Below are 20212 nucleotides of genomic sequence, written 5' to 3'. Positions count from 1 at the left end.
ATTTTCAAGAAGAATTTCCAAACACACTGCACATTTTCCATACATTTAGACAACTTGTATGATTGCTATCAGGAGATTGTGAAGAGAATTATTTTAAAATGTTAGTCACCCCAAAAATAAAATCCTGTCATCATTTACCCACCCTCATATCAAGACAAACCAGCATGACTACTTTTTTCCATGGAACACAAAAAAGATGTTGTTGAACTCTAATGTTAACGTTTTTGTCCGTACAATGAAAGTCAGAGGGGTCCAAAAATACACTGTGTCCCATTTACTTTTTTTTTTTTTTTTTTTATTGTACGGACAAAACAGTTAACATTAGTCGTCTTTTTTTATTTTGGAGTGACATTCAGAATGTTCGTTTTTGGTTAAATTGTCTTTTTAACATCGAAAAAAAGTCATACACACCCCCTTTAAGCAATCCATTCACTCATTCAGTTTCAAAAAGTGACATACCATCTCTTTGAAGCATGACCTTTGATTCAATAATCCTTTATTTTCAGTCATTTGACAACTCAGGAATGAGAAAATACAGCATTTTCCACCAAAATCCCATTGTATACTGTGAGTTATTAACACGTAACCTGACTAAATAAATTAGAAAGAAAATAAGAGAAGAAAATAAGACTTCCAACACGTCTTTGAGGTTGTGCTCACAACTCGGCCTACAGTTTGCATTCGGTATGATACACTGTACAATGCAGCATGAAGATTGGAAAAACATTGATAAAATAAGACCACAGAGACAAACACAAAAGATAAATAAATAGGAATTAACAAGACGAATTAGGAACAAAAAAACAAACAGTTCAAACACCAGTCCTTTGTCCAAATCATCAAAATGATCCTGAAGAATCACATTTAAAAGGGTCCTTGCAGACAAATGGAGGAAAAAACAATGTGTCCACCGTTGTACCTTACAGGTTCCCAAAAAAGTCTTTCCACTTCACAAAGTCTTCTGAACACGCTCCTTGTGGGTTATTTTACGCTTACATGGCTTTCGTGAGTACAATATTGTGTCAAACATTTGATCAGTTTTCGTGAAACTATGCAGCAGAAGAAATCCAGTCTTTTTGTACATTCCTGCGTAGAATCCAGCTCTACACAGTTAAATTTGAAACTGTCTCCACACTCAACACACTCTCTCTCTCTCTCTCTCTCTCTCTCTCTCTCTCTCTCCAACCACACACATACACCAACACCCACTCACACACATAAATACAATAAGGCTGAAACAGGTGCTAGCGTTACAGGTATGACTGTTATGTAGCATGTTCAGTTTGGTACCAATCCGTGACAGGAATCGAGTAAAGAGGAAATCGTAGCGAGACTTGCATTCCAAAGAAATTCAAAGTGCCGCCATCGATATATGAAATAGTCTCTGTCAAAGACATACCCACACACATAGGTTTCCATATCAAGGGCTTTTAACTAGCAGTCTTTGTTTCCTTGCTGATTAAATGAACTTCCTCTGCCAAAGCCAAAGTAAATTACCCAGTCGATGCAATTGGGTCAGTCTGAAAACCTTTTGAGTTACCTATACAAACAGCAGTTTTGGGTGAAATTATCTTGGCATGTGGGTCCTCTTTCATGTATGTAGAAGTAGCAACTGAAGGTTAGCATCCTTACACCCAAACACTGGCTCATTTAAGAGGCAACATATTCACAATTGTTGTGTCTGAGGGCTACCGTGAAGTAACATGTTAATGGCTTGTCTTGTATTTCCTTGAGTCCTCTTTAATGTTACAGGAAATATTGTACGAGAGAACACTTTGCATGAGGATATCACAAAGGAAGCAATGGGGAGCTAAATAGCGTGTAGAATCAAAAAAGTTAGCTTTGGCTCCCAGGGCATCTTTTATCACGTTTTTCATCGTAATTAATGAGATAGTTCACCAGAAAATGAAACTTGCTACTTTACTCATCCTCATGTTGTTCAAACAATGTTTAACATTGTTTCTTCTGTGGAACACAAAAGAAAAGATGTTGGACCACATCGACTTTCAGTACAAACACAAAAACAGGTCTTCACAATTATGTTCCACAGAAAAAAGAAAGTCATACAGGTTTGATACAACATGAGGGTGAGTAAACACCAGAATGTTCATTTTATCCCTTTTAAAATTGATACAATCCTATCGATGACTTCACGCTTTGTACATGTTGGCGGCAGTGGCGAGCGCTAACTGCCCATTGGCCGCGACCACGCACGGCTCCTCCTCCAGTAGTCCGTTGGGATCGGCGTGCGGGATGCTATCGTGGTAGCTGCTGAAGCTGATGTTGTCCTCCTTCAGCTCAATGGTCCAAAACGGGGCATTCAGTTTTCGGTTGCGGTACTCACGATACGTATACACGCCGCCGACGAAGCCCATGAGGAGAACGACGACCACAATGATGACGGCGAGAATGATGATGTTAAACTGAGTCCAGGACACTACTGTTAGAGCAGAGGCTGTGCTGTTGTGTCCCGCGGAGTCTCCTGTGCCGGACTGCAGGGTGGGTAGGCTTGGGTGGGTGGTGGGGGAGGAGAAAGTGAGGAGACGAGAAGAAGAAACGGAACTTGTGGATTTGGGGACTTCTGTTGTGGAGGTCTTGATGTCTTGAGTTGGGGATATTCTTACAGCTGAGAGAGAGAGAGAGAGAGAGAGAGAGAGAAGAAAGAGTCAATGATTAAAATAGCTGGTGTGTCTGCAGAGGCTATAAATGAAAAAAATGATTAAGTTAGAGTGATTACAGGTGCTGGTAATATAATTAGAATATCATGAAAAAGTTCATTTTTTTATTGTAAATTATTTTAAAAAATGAAACTTTCATTTATACTAGATTCCCTACATGTAAAATAAAACATTTCAAACGTTTTTTTTATTTTTTTTTTATTTGTTGATTAGAGCGTACAGCTAATGAAAGTCCAAAATCCAGTATCTCAAAATATTAGAATATTTACATTTGAGTTTCATTAAACGACTATCCCTACAGTATAAATTCCGGGTATCTCTTGTTCTTTGAAACCACACTAGTGGGGAAGACTGCTGACTTGGCAATGGTCCAGGAGACAATCATTGACACCCTCCACAAAGAGAGTAAGTCACAGATGGTCATTACTGAATGTGGTGGCTGTTTACAGAGTGATGTATCAAAGCATATTAAATGCAAAGTTGACTGGAAGGAAGAAATTGGGTAGGCAAAGGTGCACAAGCAACAGGGATGACCACAAGCTTGAGAATACTGTCAAGTAAAGCCGATTCAAACACTTGGGAGAGCTCCACAATGAGTCAAATGAAGCCGGAGTCAGCGCATCAAGAGTCACCACACTCAGACATCTTCAGGAAAAGGACTACCAAGCCACTTCTGAAACAGAAACAACGTCAGAAGCATCTTACCTGGGCTAAGTAGAAAAAGAACTGGACAGTGAACAGTGGTTGAAAGTCCTCTTTTCAGATAAAAGTAAATTTTGCATTTCATGTTGAAATCATGGTCCCAGAGTCTGAAGGAAGACTGGAGAGGCACAGAATCCAAGCTGCTTGAAGTCTAGTGTGAAGTTTCTGAAGTTAGTAATGATTTGGGGGGCCGTGACATCTGCTGGTGTTGGTCCATTGTGTTTTATCAAGTGCAAAGTCAATGCAGCCATCTTCCAGGAGATTTTGGAGCACTTTATGCTTCCATCTGCTGACAAGCTTTATGGAGATGCTGATTTCCTTTTCCAGCAGGACTTTAGCACCTGCCCACAGTGCAAAAACCACTTCCAAGTGGTTTGCTGACCATGATATTACTGTGTTTTATTGGCCAGCCAACATGCCTGACCCCTGAATCTATGGGATATTTTCAAGAGAAAGATGAGAAACAGTCGATCCAACAATATACAGATGATCTGAAGGCTCAATAGTGCCTCAGCAGTGCCACAGGCTGATCACTTCCATGCCACACTTCACTGATGCTGTAATTTGTGCTAGGAGCAAGTCATTTGCTGTAATATGTGCTGCCGACCAAGTATTGAGTGTACAAATGAACATACTTTAAAGAACTTGAACTTTTCTGTTTTGAAAATCCATTTTTGATTGATCTTAGGAAATATTCTAATATTTTGAGATACTGGATTTTGGACTTTCATGAGCTGTACGCTCTAATCATCAAAATTTGAAAAAAAAAAAAAACTTTTGAAATGTTTTACTTTACATGTAGGGAATCTAGAATATATGAAAGTTTCATTTTTAAAAATAATTTACAATTAAAAAAAAATGAACTTTTTCACGATATTCTAATTATATGACTATGACTTATAAAAGACTAATCATTGATTTGCATATTGCCCTAAAAATGTAAGTCTTCCATTTTGTAATCAAGGATTGCATCCTTTGAAGTGACACATAAAATCCACTGAAAAATGAGCAATCTAAATTTAAAATAAGATCCCTAAAAGGAAGCAGAAAAAACATGACAAGCATTTGAATTAGAGTTTACCTTCCGCTATTTGTAATATTTCCATGTTCATGTTGATGCCTCTATGACAGAAGTTATTAAATGCATTAATAAGCATAAAAGAAGTTAAAGAGGTCATGGATTGAGAAATCAAATTTTCCTTTTGACATACAAGAGGTAACTCTTGAAACTTCCTCATTAATCAGTTAAAATCAGTTTTTTTTTTAATTGAAACTAAGCTACCAAAAGCCATGTTTTAGATTTTGTCACATTATGGCGCAATAAAAGCCCTCCTCTGCAGAAGAAAATCAATGCCTACTTCTAGATCATTGCCTTTTTAGCCCTGCCCATCGATACGCACGTCATGTAGTGGTAAATACAAAAGAGAACAAACGCAGCAACAAAACGACAGAAACCCCTCTGAGGAATACAAGAAGTTTTGAAGTGCCAAGTTGTGGAAAAACACAGTCTTTGCATTCCCTTCCTTGTCATCCTAATGTTAAGAAAGCGCGGATGAACTTTATTTTTAACAAAGTTTTAGATCACATCAGTAAGACACTTCATTTGTTTGCTTCATTTTACTGCGGATTCATTTTTAAACAGCACCGTTCGGTGTAGGCTCTTCAGAGAGCCTAAAAATAAAAGATGATTCAGTGACAGCTATTTTGGGTCTGACAGTAATGTTGCAACACACAAGTGTGAGTGTTTTTACCATGTGTCACTATTGCTTTGTCTCTTGCTACCAGGGTGCTTTTGTTATTGTTTTGACCTATAGGCCATTCACTGAATTTCTGAATAAAAGCTTAAGTGAGCGAGATTTTCTGTGTTGTCATCAGTAAGACACAGTACTGGGTAGTAACTAATTACATGGAATCTGGATTATGTAATGAGATTCCAAAAAAAGTACTTTTAATTAGATTATATTAAATTTTAAAATACTCGTAATCAGATTACAGATTACATGTTTTTCTCACAATGGTGGTAAATTATTCATGAGCCTATCAATGAAAACTGAGAGTCACACAGCACTGGATGTATAGAAATCATTTCACTTTTAAGAAGTGTTTTCTCAACATCGCATATTTAATCAGCTCCTGACGAACACAGTTATTATTATTTGAATTCTCAGTCAGTGAGTCATTTAACCATGAATACCATTTTTCGGAAGGCTTTTGTCTTTCAAAGACAGTTAACATCATTTCTTTTTACATCCAATGCAGGGAATCCCCAACTTTTTTTGTCAGCTGAATCTCTTTGACCTATTATATTTACTTGAAGTAGCCTCTGAGAATTTAAGTTCATAAGTTAAAGACAGGTTTTCATTAAACTCAAGAACCCCCTGGAGTTTCATCAGAACCCCAGTCTAGGAAACCCTGAGTTAATGTAACATTTAATACACTTTAAATTGTTGCTGATGAAGAATGGAATATATTTTCTTTCTCTTTGTATTTTTGTATCAGTATGGTGTATGCAAATCAATGTGATAAACGAGTTAAGTCAAAAGCAGTGTTATAGTCTAGACCACCTAAACCGAGACTAAGACAAGCCCAAGACTTTGGAGGGTTCAGACCAAGACAAGACCGAGGCAAGTCGAGACTGAGTCAAGACCAAGAGCAGACTAGCACTCCTCAAATTCATCTGAAAGAACCACATTTACTGCCTGAGAAATGTCTTATTTTTAATCAATAATTACAATTAGAATAATAAGACACTATATAGAGCTGTTACCAATCAATTGAAGTCACTAACGATAAAATTCTGTTTATTGAACTTTTGTAAAAAAAAAAAAAAAAAAAAATATCATATTTGCAATTGTGCTCATATTTGTGAAAACAGCTCTCTTTCTTGTGATATTGCTAATTATATCATATGTTATAAATATCAAGATACAAGTACTTTTTTGTATTAATTTGTATTAATTTTGGTGACATTTTTTACATAATCCCTTGTTGATTTCTGACCCGGCACAACAGTAACAAAATGTATGATATTAGAAATAAGCTATTGATTGCATTTGAAGCAGGAAGTTTTACATCCAATCAAATGAATGATGTTAAAGAAATAAGACAATTTAGCGATATCCCGGCAGTTGTGATGACAACGGTCTTGAAATAAAATCCCGAGTCCTTTTAGTCTGAGACCAAGACAAGACCGAGACCAAGACAAGACCGAGACCAAATGCGGCCATGACCAAGACCTTCAGAAAATGGTCTTAAGACCATTTTTTAAGACTTTTTCAGTCAAAAGTAATCTATAAGTAACCAAAATGTAGTCAGATTATATTACCTTAAATGTGTAATGTAATGGATTGTGTTACTAACTACAACTTGTCATGTAATTTGGAATCAGTAACTGATTACAATTTGTAAGTAATCTACCCAGCACTGGTAGACATTACAACACCTATCATTTTATTTAAAACACGACACTGAACTAAACTATTAATAGCTAATAAGAACGAGTTAGCCTATGCAATACGCATAAATATTTCACATTGTTGGCAAATGTTTCAACTATGTAACAAGATATTTTACAACATCGTAAGTTTTCAATAGCAATTCCATGTAATGGCGGGGACGTTAAATACAATTTTAATATGCAAAACTGTTATGGCAATCATTTACTTAAGTCTTGCATGAGGCATGCCCATCAAAACAGAGTGCTTGAAAGAGATAGTCAAAATCAGGATAGAAAACAGCGTATTACTTCTAAATTATGATGTGTTTTGATGTTAAAATCTTGATAAGTAGACCTCAGAGAATATTACAAAATAAAATTTTAAAAATGCAGTTTACTTTAAAACCAACTCTAAGCCTTGAAAAAACACATAATACAAATATATACATTCAAATTTATGTCAATCTAATGTAGACACCATAAATAAGGCACTGTCAAAGGTATACAGTGCCTACACAGGAAATCTACACCAATCATAAACAACTGTCCTCCTTAACATAGATCCTTATCTCCAGTAAGGTGAAAGTGCGAGCAGTGTAATAAAATCATTAAAAATTATCCAGGCTACGTCGAAGCTTGCAGTCACTATTCATGATTCATGAGATCCCAGCAACCACTTCAGCAACAAATTCACTCACATACCATTGACATGACGTCATTGTGAGTTACTAATTAAAAAAAAAAAAAAAAGTGACACATGCTTTTACATCAGTGGGACAACAGACTCCCCCAGTCTATCAATGACACCTTGATACTAGAGATGCACCAATACTAAATTTATCAGCCGATACCAATACTGATTATTCAGAATGATATCAGCCGATACCAAAAGTTTTATTTTCTGGAGGAAAAAAAAAAATCTCTTCCAACTAATGCTGTAAACTATACAGGGAACCCTCTCAGTTGATACTGGAACATAGCAGACTTGGGGAGAGCAAAAATCTCTATTTGCAGAGATTTTTTTGTAGCAGCTGTATAAATCACAGAGATGTAAGCCAGGTAGCAAAGTCCAGTGTCAAACACCAAGAAAGCAGTCCAATCAGGGAAAAAAAATCCAAACAAATCCAAGAGAGTGCACAAATGACAAGACATATAATCCAAAATCAAGGTAAGACACAATGGGAAAATGCTCAGAATTGCAGACCTTGCAAACAATACTTTGCAATGAACAAAGGGAATCAGGCTCCTTAAATTGGAAGGAATAAACATGTGACAGAAACAGAGGATAGAGTTCAGTATAAAAGAAGAGGGCGCCCTCTGGTGGTTAGGAGGGGGAACCTCAGGTCGGAATGTTATAATGTTATAACAGTCTATATTCAACTGCTATTTATTTTCAGATATAATAATTATACTATAAAACTGAAATGTTTGTATACAACTCAGTTGCACATAAGGTATAGTTTTCATAAACACTTGTCTTCATTACAAATTTATTCAATCATACGTATCGAATAAACAGTAGGGTAGGGTGATGGAAAACGTCATTTATTTTCTGTGAAACAAAAAGTTAAATTTGTCAAGAATAGCTATCATAGTTTTAGTGACAATGACAAAAAATTATAAACCAAGTATGAAAAATATCCAGAGTTTTCATAACATGGCGTTTTGCACCACAGGTAGGGTAAAATGCCACATGGGTGGGGTAAAATGTCTGACAAGTAGCTTTATACATTTACAGCAAAATCAAATTGCAGGCAGTCTTAGCTTAAAATAAAAAAGAATATAATAAATAATTATGATTAAAAAAAAATGTAATATCATATTTGAAAAATATTGTTGGCTGATGTTAACTGGCTAGCTAACTAGCTACCTGATGCTAATTTGAGGTATTTTTTTAAATATAAAGTCCAAATATTTAACCACCTTAGCTTACATTTGATTGAAAAACAAAGGATTTGCTGTTCAGAACAGAGTAACTACAGTGACAATGATGGGGGCGTTTTACCCCACAGACTATTTTTGATTTTTTTTTTTTTTTTTTTTTATTATATTCTGAAAATATAATTATATTTTCCTTAAATAGCATAGTCTGCATCGTTAATACTGTTGATCTTTTATTTAAAAAATCTACAAAAATCCAACCTTTCATTGGAGAATAATAATGTTAAATGGGGGGAAAATCTCATTATGAGAGAAATGTTTTTCTCCAATACACACTGCTCACAATTAATCATACCCTTTTATTCAATACTTTTTGCAACCTCCTTTTCCCAAGAGAACAGCTCTGAGTCTTCACCTATAATGCCTGATGAGTTTGGAGAACACCTGACAAGAGATCAGAGACCATTCCTTCATGCAGAATCTTTCCAGATCCTTCAGATTCCCAGCTCCATGTTGGTGCTTCTTCTCTTCAGTTCACTCCACTCATTTTCTATAGGGTTCAGGTCAGGGGACTGGGATGGTCATGGCAGAAGCTTGGTTTTGTGTTCAGTGACAAATTTTTTGGGTTGATTTTGATGTTTGTTTTGGATCATTGTCCTGATGGAAGATCTAACCACAGCCCATTATATGACTTCTAACAGGGACAGTCAGGTTTTGATTTTTTATCTGTTGGTATTTGGTAGAATCCATTATTAACCAAGCTTCTGCCATGACCATCCCCGTCCCCTGACCTGAACCCTATAGTAAATGAGTGGAGTGAACTGAAGAGAAGAAGCACCAACATGGAGCTGGGAATCTGAAGGATCTGGAGAGATTCTGTATGAAGGAATGGTCTCTCGTGCTTTTATTTGACGATACTGCTTATTGGCCTACATCGGTGCATCCCTACTTGATACATATTGTCAGGGTTCTTACTCTTTTTCAGATATTATTTTCCAGAATTTTTTCAAGACATTTTCAATTTTACTATGGCAGGAATAAAAGACAAGGATCCTAAGGTATATATATTGCTCCCTCCATAAGTCTTTAAAAAAGATGTACAGTTTATGGTCATGACTTAACTATAAAATCAGTTTAATTATCTCTTAATTCTATTAATTATACATTATAACAAATTATTTCTTGTTACCAATGTCAATACCATAGCAAAAATATTGGAACTATTTAAAAGTTTTAACTATTAGAGCATAAAAAATATTAGTCAATATAAGCCAAAGAAAAACAAAGAAACACATAACAGGCGGTTTCCCGGACAGGGTTTAAATTAAGACAGGCTAGGCCTTAATCTAGAATAGTTAATTGTGGCTTAGAAAATGGTTTTCTGAAACACAGATTAAGTACAGATTACTAAAAATTGGACTATGGAGTCCTGACTTAAAATAAACTAGATTAATTTAAAACCAACTGTGCGAACCTGAATGAGCATGAGAGAGGTTGCCTAGAAAGCATGGAATGAGCCAAAACAAGCTTAAAATTGCATGGAACTGAGAAGCAAATCCAAGAAAAACAATGGCAGCAGAAAAAGACTGCAGTCCAAAAAAAAAAAAAAAAAAAAAAAAAAGGAAAAAAAAAAGATAACTAAACAAGAGACTTTTTAAGTCTTTTAAAGTAAGCAAAATACATCAGCTGTGAAAAAAAAAACAGAAATGCCTGGAAATCTGTTTGTAATGAATTCTAATAAAATAGATGAATATATATATATATATATATATATATATATATATATATATATATATATATATATATATATATATATATATATATATATATATATATATATACACAGTACAGTCCAAAAGTTTGGAACCACTAAGATTTTTAATGTTTTTAAAAGAAGTTTAAACCAAGTGCTCACCAAGGCTACATTTATTTAATTAAAAATACAGTAAAAAACAGTAATATTGTGAAATATTATTAAAATTTAAAATAACTGTGTACTATTTAAATATATTTGACAAAGTAATTTATTCCTGTGATGCAAAGCTGAATTTTCAGCATCGTTACTCCAGTCTTCAGTGTCACATGATCCTTCAGAAATCATTCTAATATGCTGATTTGCTGCTCAATAAACATTTATGATTATTTTCAATGTTGAAAAGAGTTGTGTACTTTTTTTTTCAGGATTCCTTGATGAATAGAAAGTTCAAAAGAACAGCATTTATCTGAAATACAAAGCTTCTGTAGCATTATACACTACTGTTCAAAAGTTTGGGGTCAGTAAGAATTTTTATTTTTATTTTTTTGAAAAGAAATTAAAGAAATTAATACTTTTATTCAGCAAGGATGCATTAAATTAATCAAAAGTGGCAGTAAAGACATTTATAATGTTACAAAAGATTAGATTTCAGATAAACACTGTTCTTTTGATCTTTCTATTCATCAAATAATCCTGAAAAAAAATATTGTACACAAATATTTTGTACAATTGTACACATTAAATGTTTCTTGAGCAGCAGATCAGCATATTAGAATGATTTCTGAAGGATCATGTGACACTGAAGACTGGAGTAATGATGCTAAAATTTCAGCTTTGCCATCACAGGAATAAATTACTTTGTGAAATATATTCAAATAGAAAACAGTTATTTTAAATTGTAATAATATTTCACAATATTACTGTTTTTACTGTATTTTAATTAAATAAATGTAGCCTTGGTGAGCAGACGAAACTTCTTTTAAAAACATTAAAAATCTTAGTGGTTCCAAACTTTTGGACTGTACTGTAATATATATATATATATATATATATATATATATATATATATATATATATATATGATTGTTAATATATGGTTTATGATTGTTAATGCTTTTGTTTTGTCCTTTACATAGCAACAATAGCAACAAACAAAACTATTTACACATGTGATGATCAGTGTTGGCAGTCTAGAAATGATACTGGTTTGACCCAAAGGACTATCATAGTGGTTGATTCAATATATAAAAAAAAGGCAAATCTTGTTAGCAAGCTCTACACTTCACCACAACGGTAATCTCTAAAAAACACAAACATAACAAAAACTTTTACATAATAGAAAATTAAACAGTAAGACGTCTCTCCATATTCTCATCTTTCTAAAGAATGCATAAAATAAGACTTTTTCAACATTTACTCTCCCAATTCAGCCCGGTGCAAAGCATGATGGGAAGTGAAAGTCTTGTTTGATTAGGTTACTTGACTGAAACATGTTATGTCAAAATGAAAACATCAAGTGAGTTCTAGTAACATTTCAAGTCAATTTAACATGAAGCAATCACATTTGAACCAGAAACGATGGTGTTAAATCAAAATAAAATGTTTAAAGTGAACAGTTTAACGTGAACAGCATAATATATATATATATATATATATATATATATATATATATATATATATATATATATATATATATATATATATATATATATATACACCAGTGGTTCCCAAACTTTTTAGCGTGGAGTACCCCCTGAAGGGATTACCATCCTTCTGCGTACCCCCTCTCTTCAACTGCAGTCACACCTTTACCATTAAGGGACAATATTTGACCCCTAAATTTATTTTCCAGTGCATTTTTTTTTTTACCTTTATGAATAACTTTATAAAATAAATAATGTTTTAAATAAAAATGTTCAATAGAGAAATATGCAATGATGGTAAAACTAAGTAAAACTTTTAAATATTAAACTAAAACCGCCAGTAGGTGGCAGCAAGTCACTGTTTTTATGAGTGAGTCATCGAGTCATTCATTCAGTGACGAAGCAAGTGGCTGTAAATGAATCATTGAATCATTGACTCTCACAATTCGTTCAAAGCCGCAGAATTGTTCACGAAACACAGAGATGTGTTGTAGTTCTGCTGTGGTTTTCGTTATTATTTCATTGCAAAATAGAGTAAATCCTGGCAGTACTATGTTTAAAATGTACGTTTAGTTTTTTGACCTGTTGTATAATAATGTCACGTTGGCAGTCATGTGGATATTTGGGTACAGTTGCATTCTTGCTCGTTATCATCATTAAATACAAGAACTCACACAAGGTATGTTTTTGTACCGGAGAAAGTTTGAGTCTTAAATCGAAATTAATTCATTATCCGTGTCTATATTTGTTCTTCATGCGAGTAAGTGCTAAATCCCCACTTTTACAAAGCTGCATTGTCGAGAACGACAGTAATTTAGCGCGATTTAAGGCAGCAGATTCGGCACGCAATCTATCATATGCATGCTGCTTGTGTGGATACAGTCATTTTTGACTGCAAATGATGAGGTAATTTGATTAAATGTACTGGATTTACGACATTTTGGCAGTTAGAAATACATGCTCTATTTTAATATTATTTTAATGTAGAATTAAATGAACTACTCACCATTTTGTTCGCGTACCCCCTTTTGTCACCTCAGGTACCCCCAGGGGTACGCGTACCCCAGTTTGATTTACACACACAGTGTATATCAATATCGATATATATATATCCAAGTAATACATGTGTCTTCTTTGAAACACAACGTTAATCTGAAGTTAAACCTGCCTCCTGGTAGGTTTAATTTAAGTCTCAGTGTAGTCCTGGAGTATCTCAAGTCTTTTTTTTTCAAGTTTTTTTTTTTTTTTTTTTGTCCCATCCAATGCAGTGGTTATCACTATGTCAATAAACACAATTTTGGAATCAATCCCACATTTAGATATAGATGTCACTCCTAAAATTTCGCAGTACTTAGCAGCATGACAAATAGAACTTTTGTTCAAATTGTGAATGGGTTATATACAGATATACAAACAAAGAGTGTTCTATATAATCACTGAACCTGTCAATCTCTTCAATTCAGAGCAAGCTCACAGAGTTCTGCATTCTTGCGAAAACTCCCATTATAATTAATGAAGCTGGCTACACTGCACAACAAATCTTTTATTTACATTGTTTACACTTTGATGGTTACAATGAAAGTATTCACAAATGTGCAAAAAATCTGATGTTTAAGCAGTATTGAGTGGATTCTGACTACCTTAAACACATCTGATTGGCCACTGGCATTCACACAAATACGATTGGGAGTGCTTGAAAGCAGCTGCCTATCAGGCATTTTTTTTTTTTTTTTAAATCAAGTATAGACTTGACAACAATCAGAACTAAATAAAACAGGCTTTGTGACTGCTGTAGCTTGCCATGCCAACACCATGCTTAAACCGTATCAAAACTATTAGTTAGCAAGTTACTGGATTAATGTTAACAAGGTTAAGTAGCTGCTTACCAGCTGACCTACGCTGCAAACATTTGGGCAGGTAATAACATTAGCTGCAAGGGTCAACACAAGACTAAATATCATCAAACACAAGAAGAAACTTCATCATTCAAAATACCTTTCTCACATGTTAAAACTCAGCGGTCCTGTTTTGGGCCATAAACTATTTGTTCTTGGCTCAAGAATAATTTTCCATGACAACAAGATTTCCAAGATCATTTTACATTTTTTTTTTTAATTTTCAGTGTGTTTTCCAGGATGTACTGTATGGTGCAAGATATTTTTTTGGCTCTCTGTTACCCTGCTTGTGATATCATGTTCTGCTTCAGTGTGAGATCCGATTTCCAGTAATTGTTAAGAAGACTAGACTTGCAACATGATTTAACGGCAAACTAACAATAGTCAAAGGACTATTGTATATTCTGTTTTTTTATCAGTGTAAATATCCTCTGCTTTTCTGTATTAAAGGTCCAGTGTGTAATATTTAGGAAGATCTATTGACAGAAATGCAATATAATATACATAACTATGTTTTCAGTGGTGTATAAAGACCTTATATAATGAACTATTATGTTTTTATTACCTTAGAATGAGCCATTTCTATCTACATACACCGCGGGTCCCCTTCGGCATTCGCCATTTTGCGCCACAATGTTTCTACAGTAGCCCTAAATGGACAAACTGCTCTACAGAGCACGTTTGCTTGACTGGCTACTCTCTGCTGTCTCAGACGACAACATCTTTGTCCTATGTCAGCTACCGTAGCTTCTCTAAGGGAGGGGTGAGCTGTGGACTTAGCCGTTGGTTGCAATTCGCAACCTTACCACTAGATGCCGCTAAAATTTACACACTGCACCTTTAACTGAGAATCAACTGAAATTGAATACTTATATATAATATAGTATGCAAAAAACAGTACGCCAACAAAGTAGTATGTCCGAATTCATAGTATTCGAAAAACAGTAGGCGAAAAGTCCCTGGATGACCTACTACTTCTGGAGAGATTCTGAAGTGAGCATTTGATGGACACTACTATCCAATGAGGGCTTTTATGAATGGAGGTGAAGCGATGCAACTAACTCTGGCAGGTCACATGATAATGACAACATGGCAGATGTATTATGTCCAGATTACATTCATACTATATAGAACATACTTTTTTAATAGTTGCGAAGTAGGTTCAAATTCAAATAGTACCAACTCGTAAGTACCAACATAAGTTCTCCGCCCAATGTGGGGAACATGGTCAGGAAAAAAAAGGCTGATAAAATAGCTAGCATTATTCGCTATGGAAACTGCAAGCAACATTACTAATTTATTACCCACGCTGTTTTCAATATTAACTTTTAAAGAAAAGCTGGAGGTAATCAAAAAAGGACGACCAACACCAGAGCTTAATTTTGTGCAGAAAGCCAAAGCTTTTTAAAGCATTTCAACCACAGCAAGTAAGCGATACCCCTAGATGATTATAGCATCAACCAAGAAGCTAAAGCTTTACTGCTGGAATTGTTTGCTACTTTTTACGTCACATGACAAATTTTATTCTGTCCGCCGCTGCCACTGTTTATGTTAAGCTCTATTTGAGAACACAGTTATTTTGAAGAATTAATGGTCAGTCTGAAAACGTATCGACCATGCACATTTGCTGTAATTCTGCACAAGTGTTACATTTTTCCCAAATCATAAGTTTAATACAGCCTGTTACAAATATTTAATTGGCTGCTGTGCCAATCTAATGATAATTTTTATTATCAACATTGCTTATTTGTGGTGATGGATTCCAAAATGCCATGATCGCAGTTCACTGATGATATGGAAATGCTTTGGTCTGAGCGCTGTCAAAGTCCCTTTAAGACAAGTCATTCAGTCGGCGGCCATCTTTGAAACGCCTCTCGGGCATCATGCCCTATCTCTTTGAATAGGGAAACATCAAATTCTCCAAAACTGTTCGCCAACCTTACGATTACATTTCATATTTGAAATCACCAATGAAATCTGACAACAGCTGTTTTATAAATGTTTTATCCAAATGCTCGAATCATGACAAAAAAACTGTATTTTTTTAGGCTGGATCAAGCTAATGCGCATGCGCAGACCTAAATGAGCGTCTCTTCTGCCATGTTTCAGAGGCGCGCGTCTGACTGTTTCTATAGAAACCGGTACTTCTAACGGCTGCTGCAGTGACGCGATGACTTTACCAGTCGGCGATTGGCTCTTATTTAGAAGGCGGGACTTATTCCGCCATATTGCGCGTTACACTTTCTCCCATTCAAAACAATATGAGTGACATGTCTTGTGTTATTCTATAGTCTTTGGCGCTGTCATGATACATCGGCTTACATTAAATTTTGTTGGCTTTGTGGCCAGTTGCCACCATATTCGGAAGAAATCCACAGAGAAAAACAACCAATATGGGGAAGTCCCAGAGCAAGCTAAGGTTAAAAAAAGGGATAAACCATGGTGGTTGGGACAGCTCTGTGGTAATACAGCTAGGGATGCATGATATATCGGCCACCATATTGGTATCGGTTCATTTTTAATGTTATCGTTATCGGCCCAATAAAAACAATTTGGCCGATATATTAAAGCTGATAAATAATGGATTATTTCCTTCAGCTGAGACACCTCAGATTCACACTGTTCACCATGATGGTTTTGAATTGCTTGAAATATGATTAGAGTCACTTCAAATAGGAAAATACAGATAAGTGCAACATGTGCAGCACAAGTCTATCATATAGGCTACATAAAATTATGATGAGAACATCATAATTGTGTGCTTGAGACATGGCAGAAATTATATAAAAATTTGGATTTAGATTTATCTGCCAATATATCGGTTATCAGCTTTCAAATATAAAGAATTATCGGTTATCGGTATCAGAAAATTTAGTATCGGTGCATCCTTAAATACAGCGTTGATAAGATATCTCTGGGAGAAATTGAAACCACTGGGGTGAATGGTTCTAGCGGACCCGAAGTCAAGAACCAACAATTGGGACTGGGTTTAGTCCTAGAGCTCCCCCTGGCCTATTTTAGGACAAAAATTGGATCTGTTGGAGACGTTCAACAGATTATTCAGGCGCCAGAAGAAATCCACAGAGAAGAAAACAACTAATATGGGGAAGTCCCAGAGCAAGATGCATATGTTGTGTTTATTTTATGATTATTTTAATTCCTTTTCTTATGTAAAGCACTTTGAATTACCATTGTGTATGAAATGTGCTATATAATTAAACTTGCCTGGTCTTGCCTATTCTACTGAAATGCAAACACCGGTTGTGTGATGATGTAATTGTTTGTAATGATGATTTGCATTTTATTACTTTTTGTTTAATTTTGTTGATAACTCTCACGCTCACTCCGATGTTTGCTTGTGGCATTTCTTGTTAAAGGTAACATGCAGTATTATAGAAGAGGACACAGCAAGCTAGACTGATTTCAGGCTAAGTTTACTTTTTTTCCTGACGAGGGTGAGATTGCCAAGTTGCTTGACACGCAATTTCATGGAATCTGGGTGCAGGTTTTTATCAGTGTTTCCACTGTTTGCAAGCTAGGTTCTTTAGGACAGAAACCCCATCACTATTGTCTGGGCATGTTCGTAACTATGCTCTCACATTGCTTAAAAACTTGTCGTACCTCTCAGGGTGCAGTTGTGATAGCGGGCGTCCCCCGTGTATCCACGTGCGCAGATCTCACAGTGTGCTCCTGTTGTGTGGTTGATGCAGCGGTGGCAGTGGCCGGTCTCAGGGTGGCATATTTGTGGCATGGAGCGAGGGTCCGCATTCCCGTTACAGTCGCAGGGCACACACACACCTGCCGATTTAAATAAACCATCTGTGCACACGTTGCATGTAGGGCCAGAGAAGCCAGGCTTACATTCGTCACATATAGGTAGTCCACTGGAATCTGTAAATGAGATCGAACAGATTTGATCAACAACTAAAGGATTAAATAAGGCATTCATAGCTTATCTTATAGAGCAAAGTTTTAGTGGTCCCTTCCTAATGCTGGACTCATGTTGACGTAGTAAGTAAGTTAAAAAGGTTTTCTTTTTATTCAAGCACTGAAATTCAGAAAATGTTTGCAGCCACTTGTAATTCCAACTCCAACAACAAGGTGGCATCACAGCACTAAATTTCAAGCCTGACATTTTCTACAGAAGTGCAGAATAACATAAAAATTAAGTAGTAATTGAGAATATATTTTAATTCACTTATATATATATATATATATATATATAAGTTTTTTCTATATTAAACTGAGAATAAACTGAGCAGCAATCTGGTTTCATACTAAATTGATGGTATCAGATAGTAACACTATGATACCTTGATGTTTACTATGGTACTTAATGATTACCATATTCATGGTCTTTATTACTCCAAGGTATCATATTATTACCATAGTACACACACACACACACACACACACGCATACACACAACTTAGCTGGTGTCAGCTCTAAAATATTTATGATAGGGAAAAAAAAAAAAAAACACACTTAGCAGGATGTGTGACACTCACACTCACTGTCTGACCATCAACCACCTGCTACCAGGTTTCATATCAATAAAATGATGTTCAGAATAAATGTAAAATCTTCCACACACACACACACACATGCAGTAATGCAATCTTCTCTGCAGTTTCAACAGTCATGACACCACTGATCTGTTTTCTCAATGGCCGCTGTTGCCAGGGCAACCCCTCCCTGAACCAGATCTCTCCCCACACCACCAGCCTGACTGCCCTTACTGCCACAGTCTGCGCCATGCACAAATCTGTCACAGGCAAATTAGAGATGCAGACACACTGCCGGGCAGTGACAGACGGAAGTGGCCAGAAGGTGGAGGAATTCGTTCCGGCACTCCTCCCATTCACCCATGCCTGTGCCAGCTTCATGGTCCAGCTACAGACAGTGTGATGCCAACATATGAGGGTTTACCACCATTAACATCACCAGAGAAACTACTAAATAGTACAGAAATGTGCACACATGCATTTAGTCTCAAATTTGTGCTCTTTTTGAGTGTTTTTGGATCATGAAAGACCCCATGAAATGGCTTGACATCACAGTTTTCTTTCCTGAGTAAAGTATTTTCTGTCTGTCATTTTTCATAATTTGTATATCTAACCTAAATGTATCTTATTTTCTAACCACCATGGAGTACTTTTAGATGTGTAAACCTAAAGAGAGACATAAAACTAGGGGGGAAAGTTGTAATTAATTTCATGCTCTCCAACCTGTCTTTAGAAAGCAAAATTAAACCATAGTAATGTCAAATTCTGCATTTTATCTTATTTTATTGTTTTGTAGGGCTGGGTAAAAAAATACAAATTTCTTGACTTTAATCGATTCTCATTTTTATGATTGTTAAGATTTTTTTTTTCCATTTTTAAATAACTTTAAAAATTCAGCAAATCCACAAAATAAACATTCCATCTAAGCAGGTAATTTAGCAGTTCCAGGGAAATTTCCAGTACACTTAGCCTACTTATTATAGGAGCACTTCCCTTGGAGCAACCTGGAGTTAAGTGTTTTGCTCAAGAGCACAATTGCAGGATTTGAACCTACAAATTTTCCGTCATCAGCACATATCTTTAACCATTACACCACTCCACAAAGTTTGAACTTGAGGTGAGACGCCTTTAGTGGTGGAAGGTGAGAGGCGCAGCTGTGGGCCTGTTGACACATTAATAATCACTGCTGATCTGCTTGATCTCCATCATTTTACACTCCCTTTCATTTTCACTCTCTCTTCTATACAAGATAATAAAATCATTTAAACTAAATTAATATTTCATGTCCACTGATTTATTTGTTTGTTAATAGCCATGAAATAAGTGGCTTAATGTACAGTCCAACGAGCGTAATCAATATAAATATAAATGATTGGCTGACTGTACATTATGCCCTACATATTTGACCTGTAAATATATAAATAATACTGAGTACACTTATATAAGAGTTCTGAACTTTCAGTGCCCTCTCTCTCTCTCTCTCTCTCTCTCTCTCTCTCTCTCTCTCTTCCTCACACTCGCTTGTTGACTTTCCTCCTCAGGCTCCACTGACCGTAAATGTAAAGTGACAACCCAAAGCCACATCACCATGACTGTTGCTGTGCAATTACATCCAATGGAAGAGAACCTGGGATGGAAAGAAGGTCTTTGATTGGCTCTTTGGTACCAAAAAAATGTTCAGTTGTAACCAAGATTGAAACCAAGGTCGTGTATCAA

The 20212-nt window shown here is 35.6% G+C and overlaps 1 protein-coding gene across 1 annotated transcript in view; it reads right to left on the bottom strand.

Moving 5' to 3' along the window:
• Positions 1 to 479: 479 nt before the first annotated feature.
• si:ch211-158d24.2 (multiple epidermal growth factor-like domains protein 9) overlaps positions 480 to 20212 on the bottom strand; it is a 66235-nt gene continuing 46502 nt past the window's right edge. Inside the window, exons 5-6 of the mRNA XM_048210486.1 lie at positions 17613 to 17882; positions 480 to 2626 (exon numbers count right to left, since the gene is read on the bottom strand). Coding sequence (XP_048066443.1) covers positions 2151 to 2626; positions 17613 to 17882 — 746 coding nt within the window. The 3' untranslated portion in view covers positions 480 to 2150. The remainder of the gene's footprint in view (positions 2627 to 17612; positions 17883 to 20212) is intronic.

This window comes from Megalobrama amblycephala, linkage group LG12 (assembly GCF_018812025.1).
Source record: "Megalobrama amblycephala isolate DHTTF-2021 linkage group LG12, ASM1881202v1, whole genome shotgun sequence".
NCBI lineage: Eukaryota > Metazoa > Chordata > Actinopteri > Cypriniformes > Xenocyprididae > Megalobrama > Megalobrama amblycephala.
This window is presented reverse-complemented; position numbering and strand designations above follow the sequence as displayed.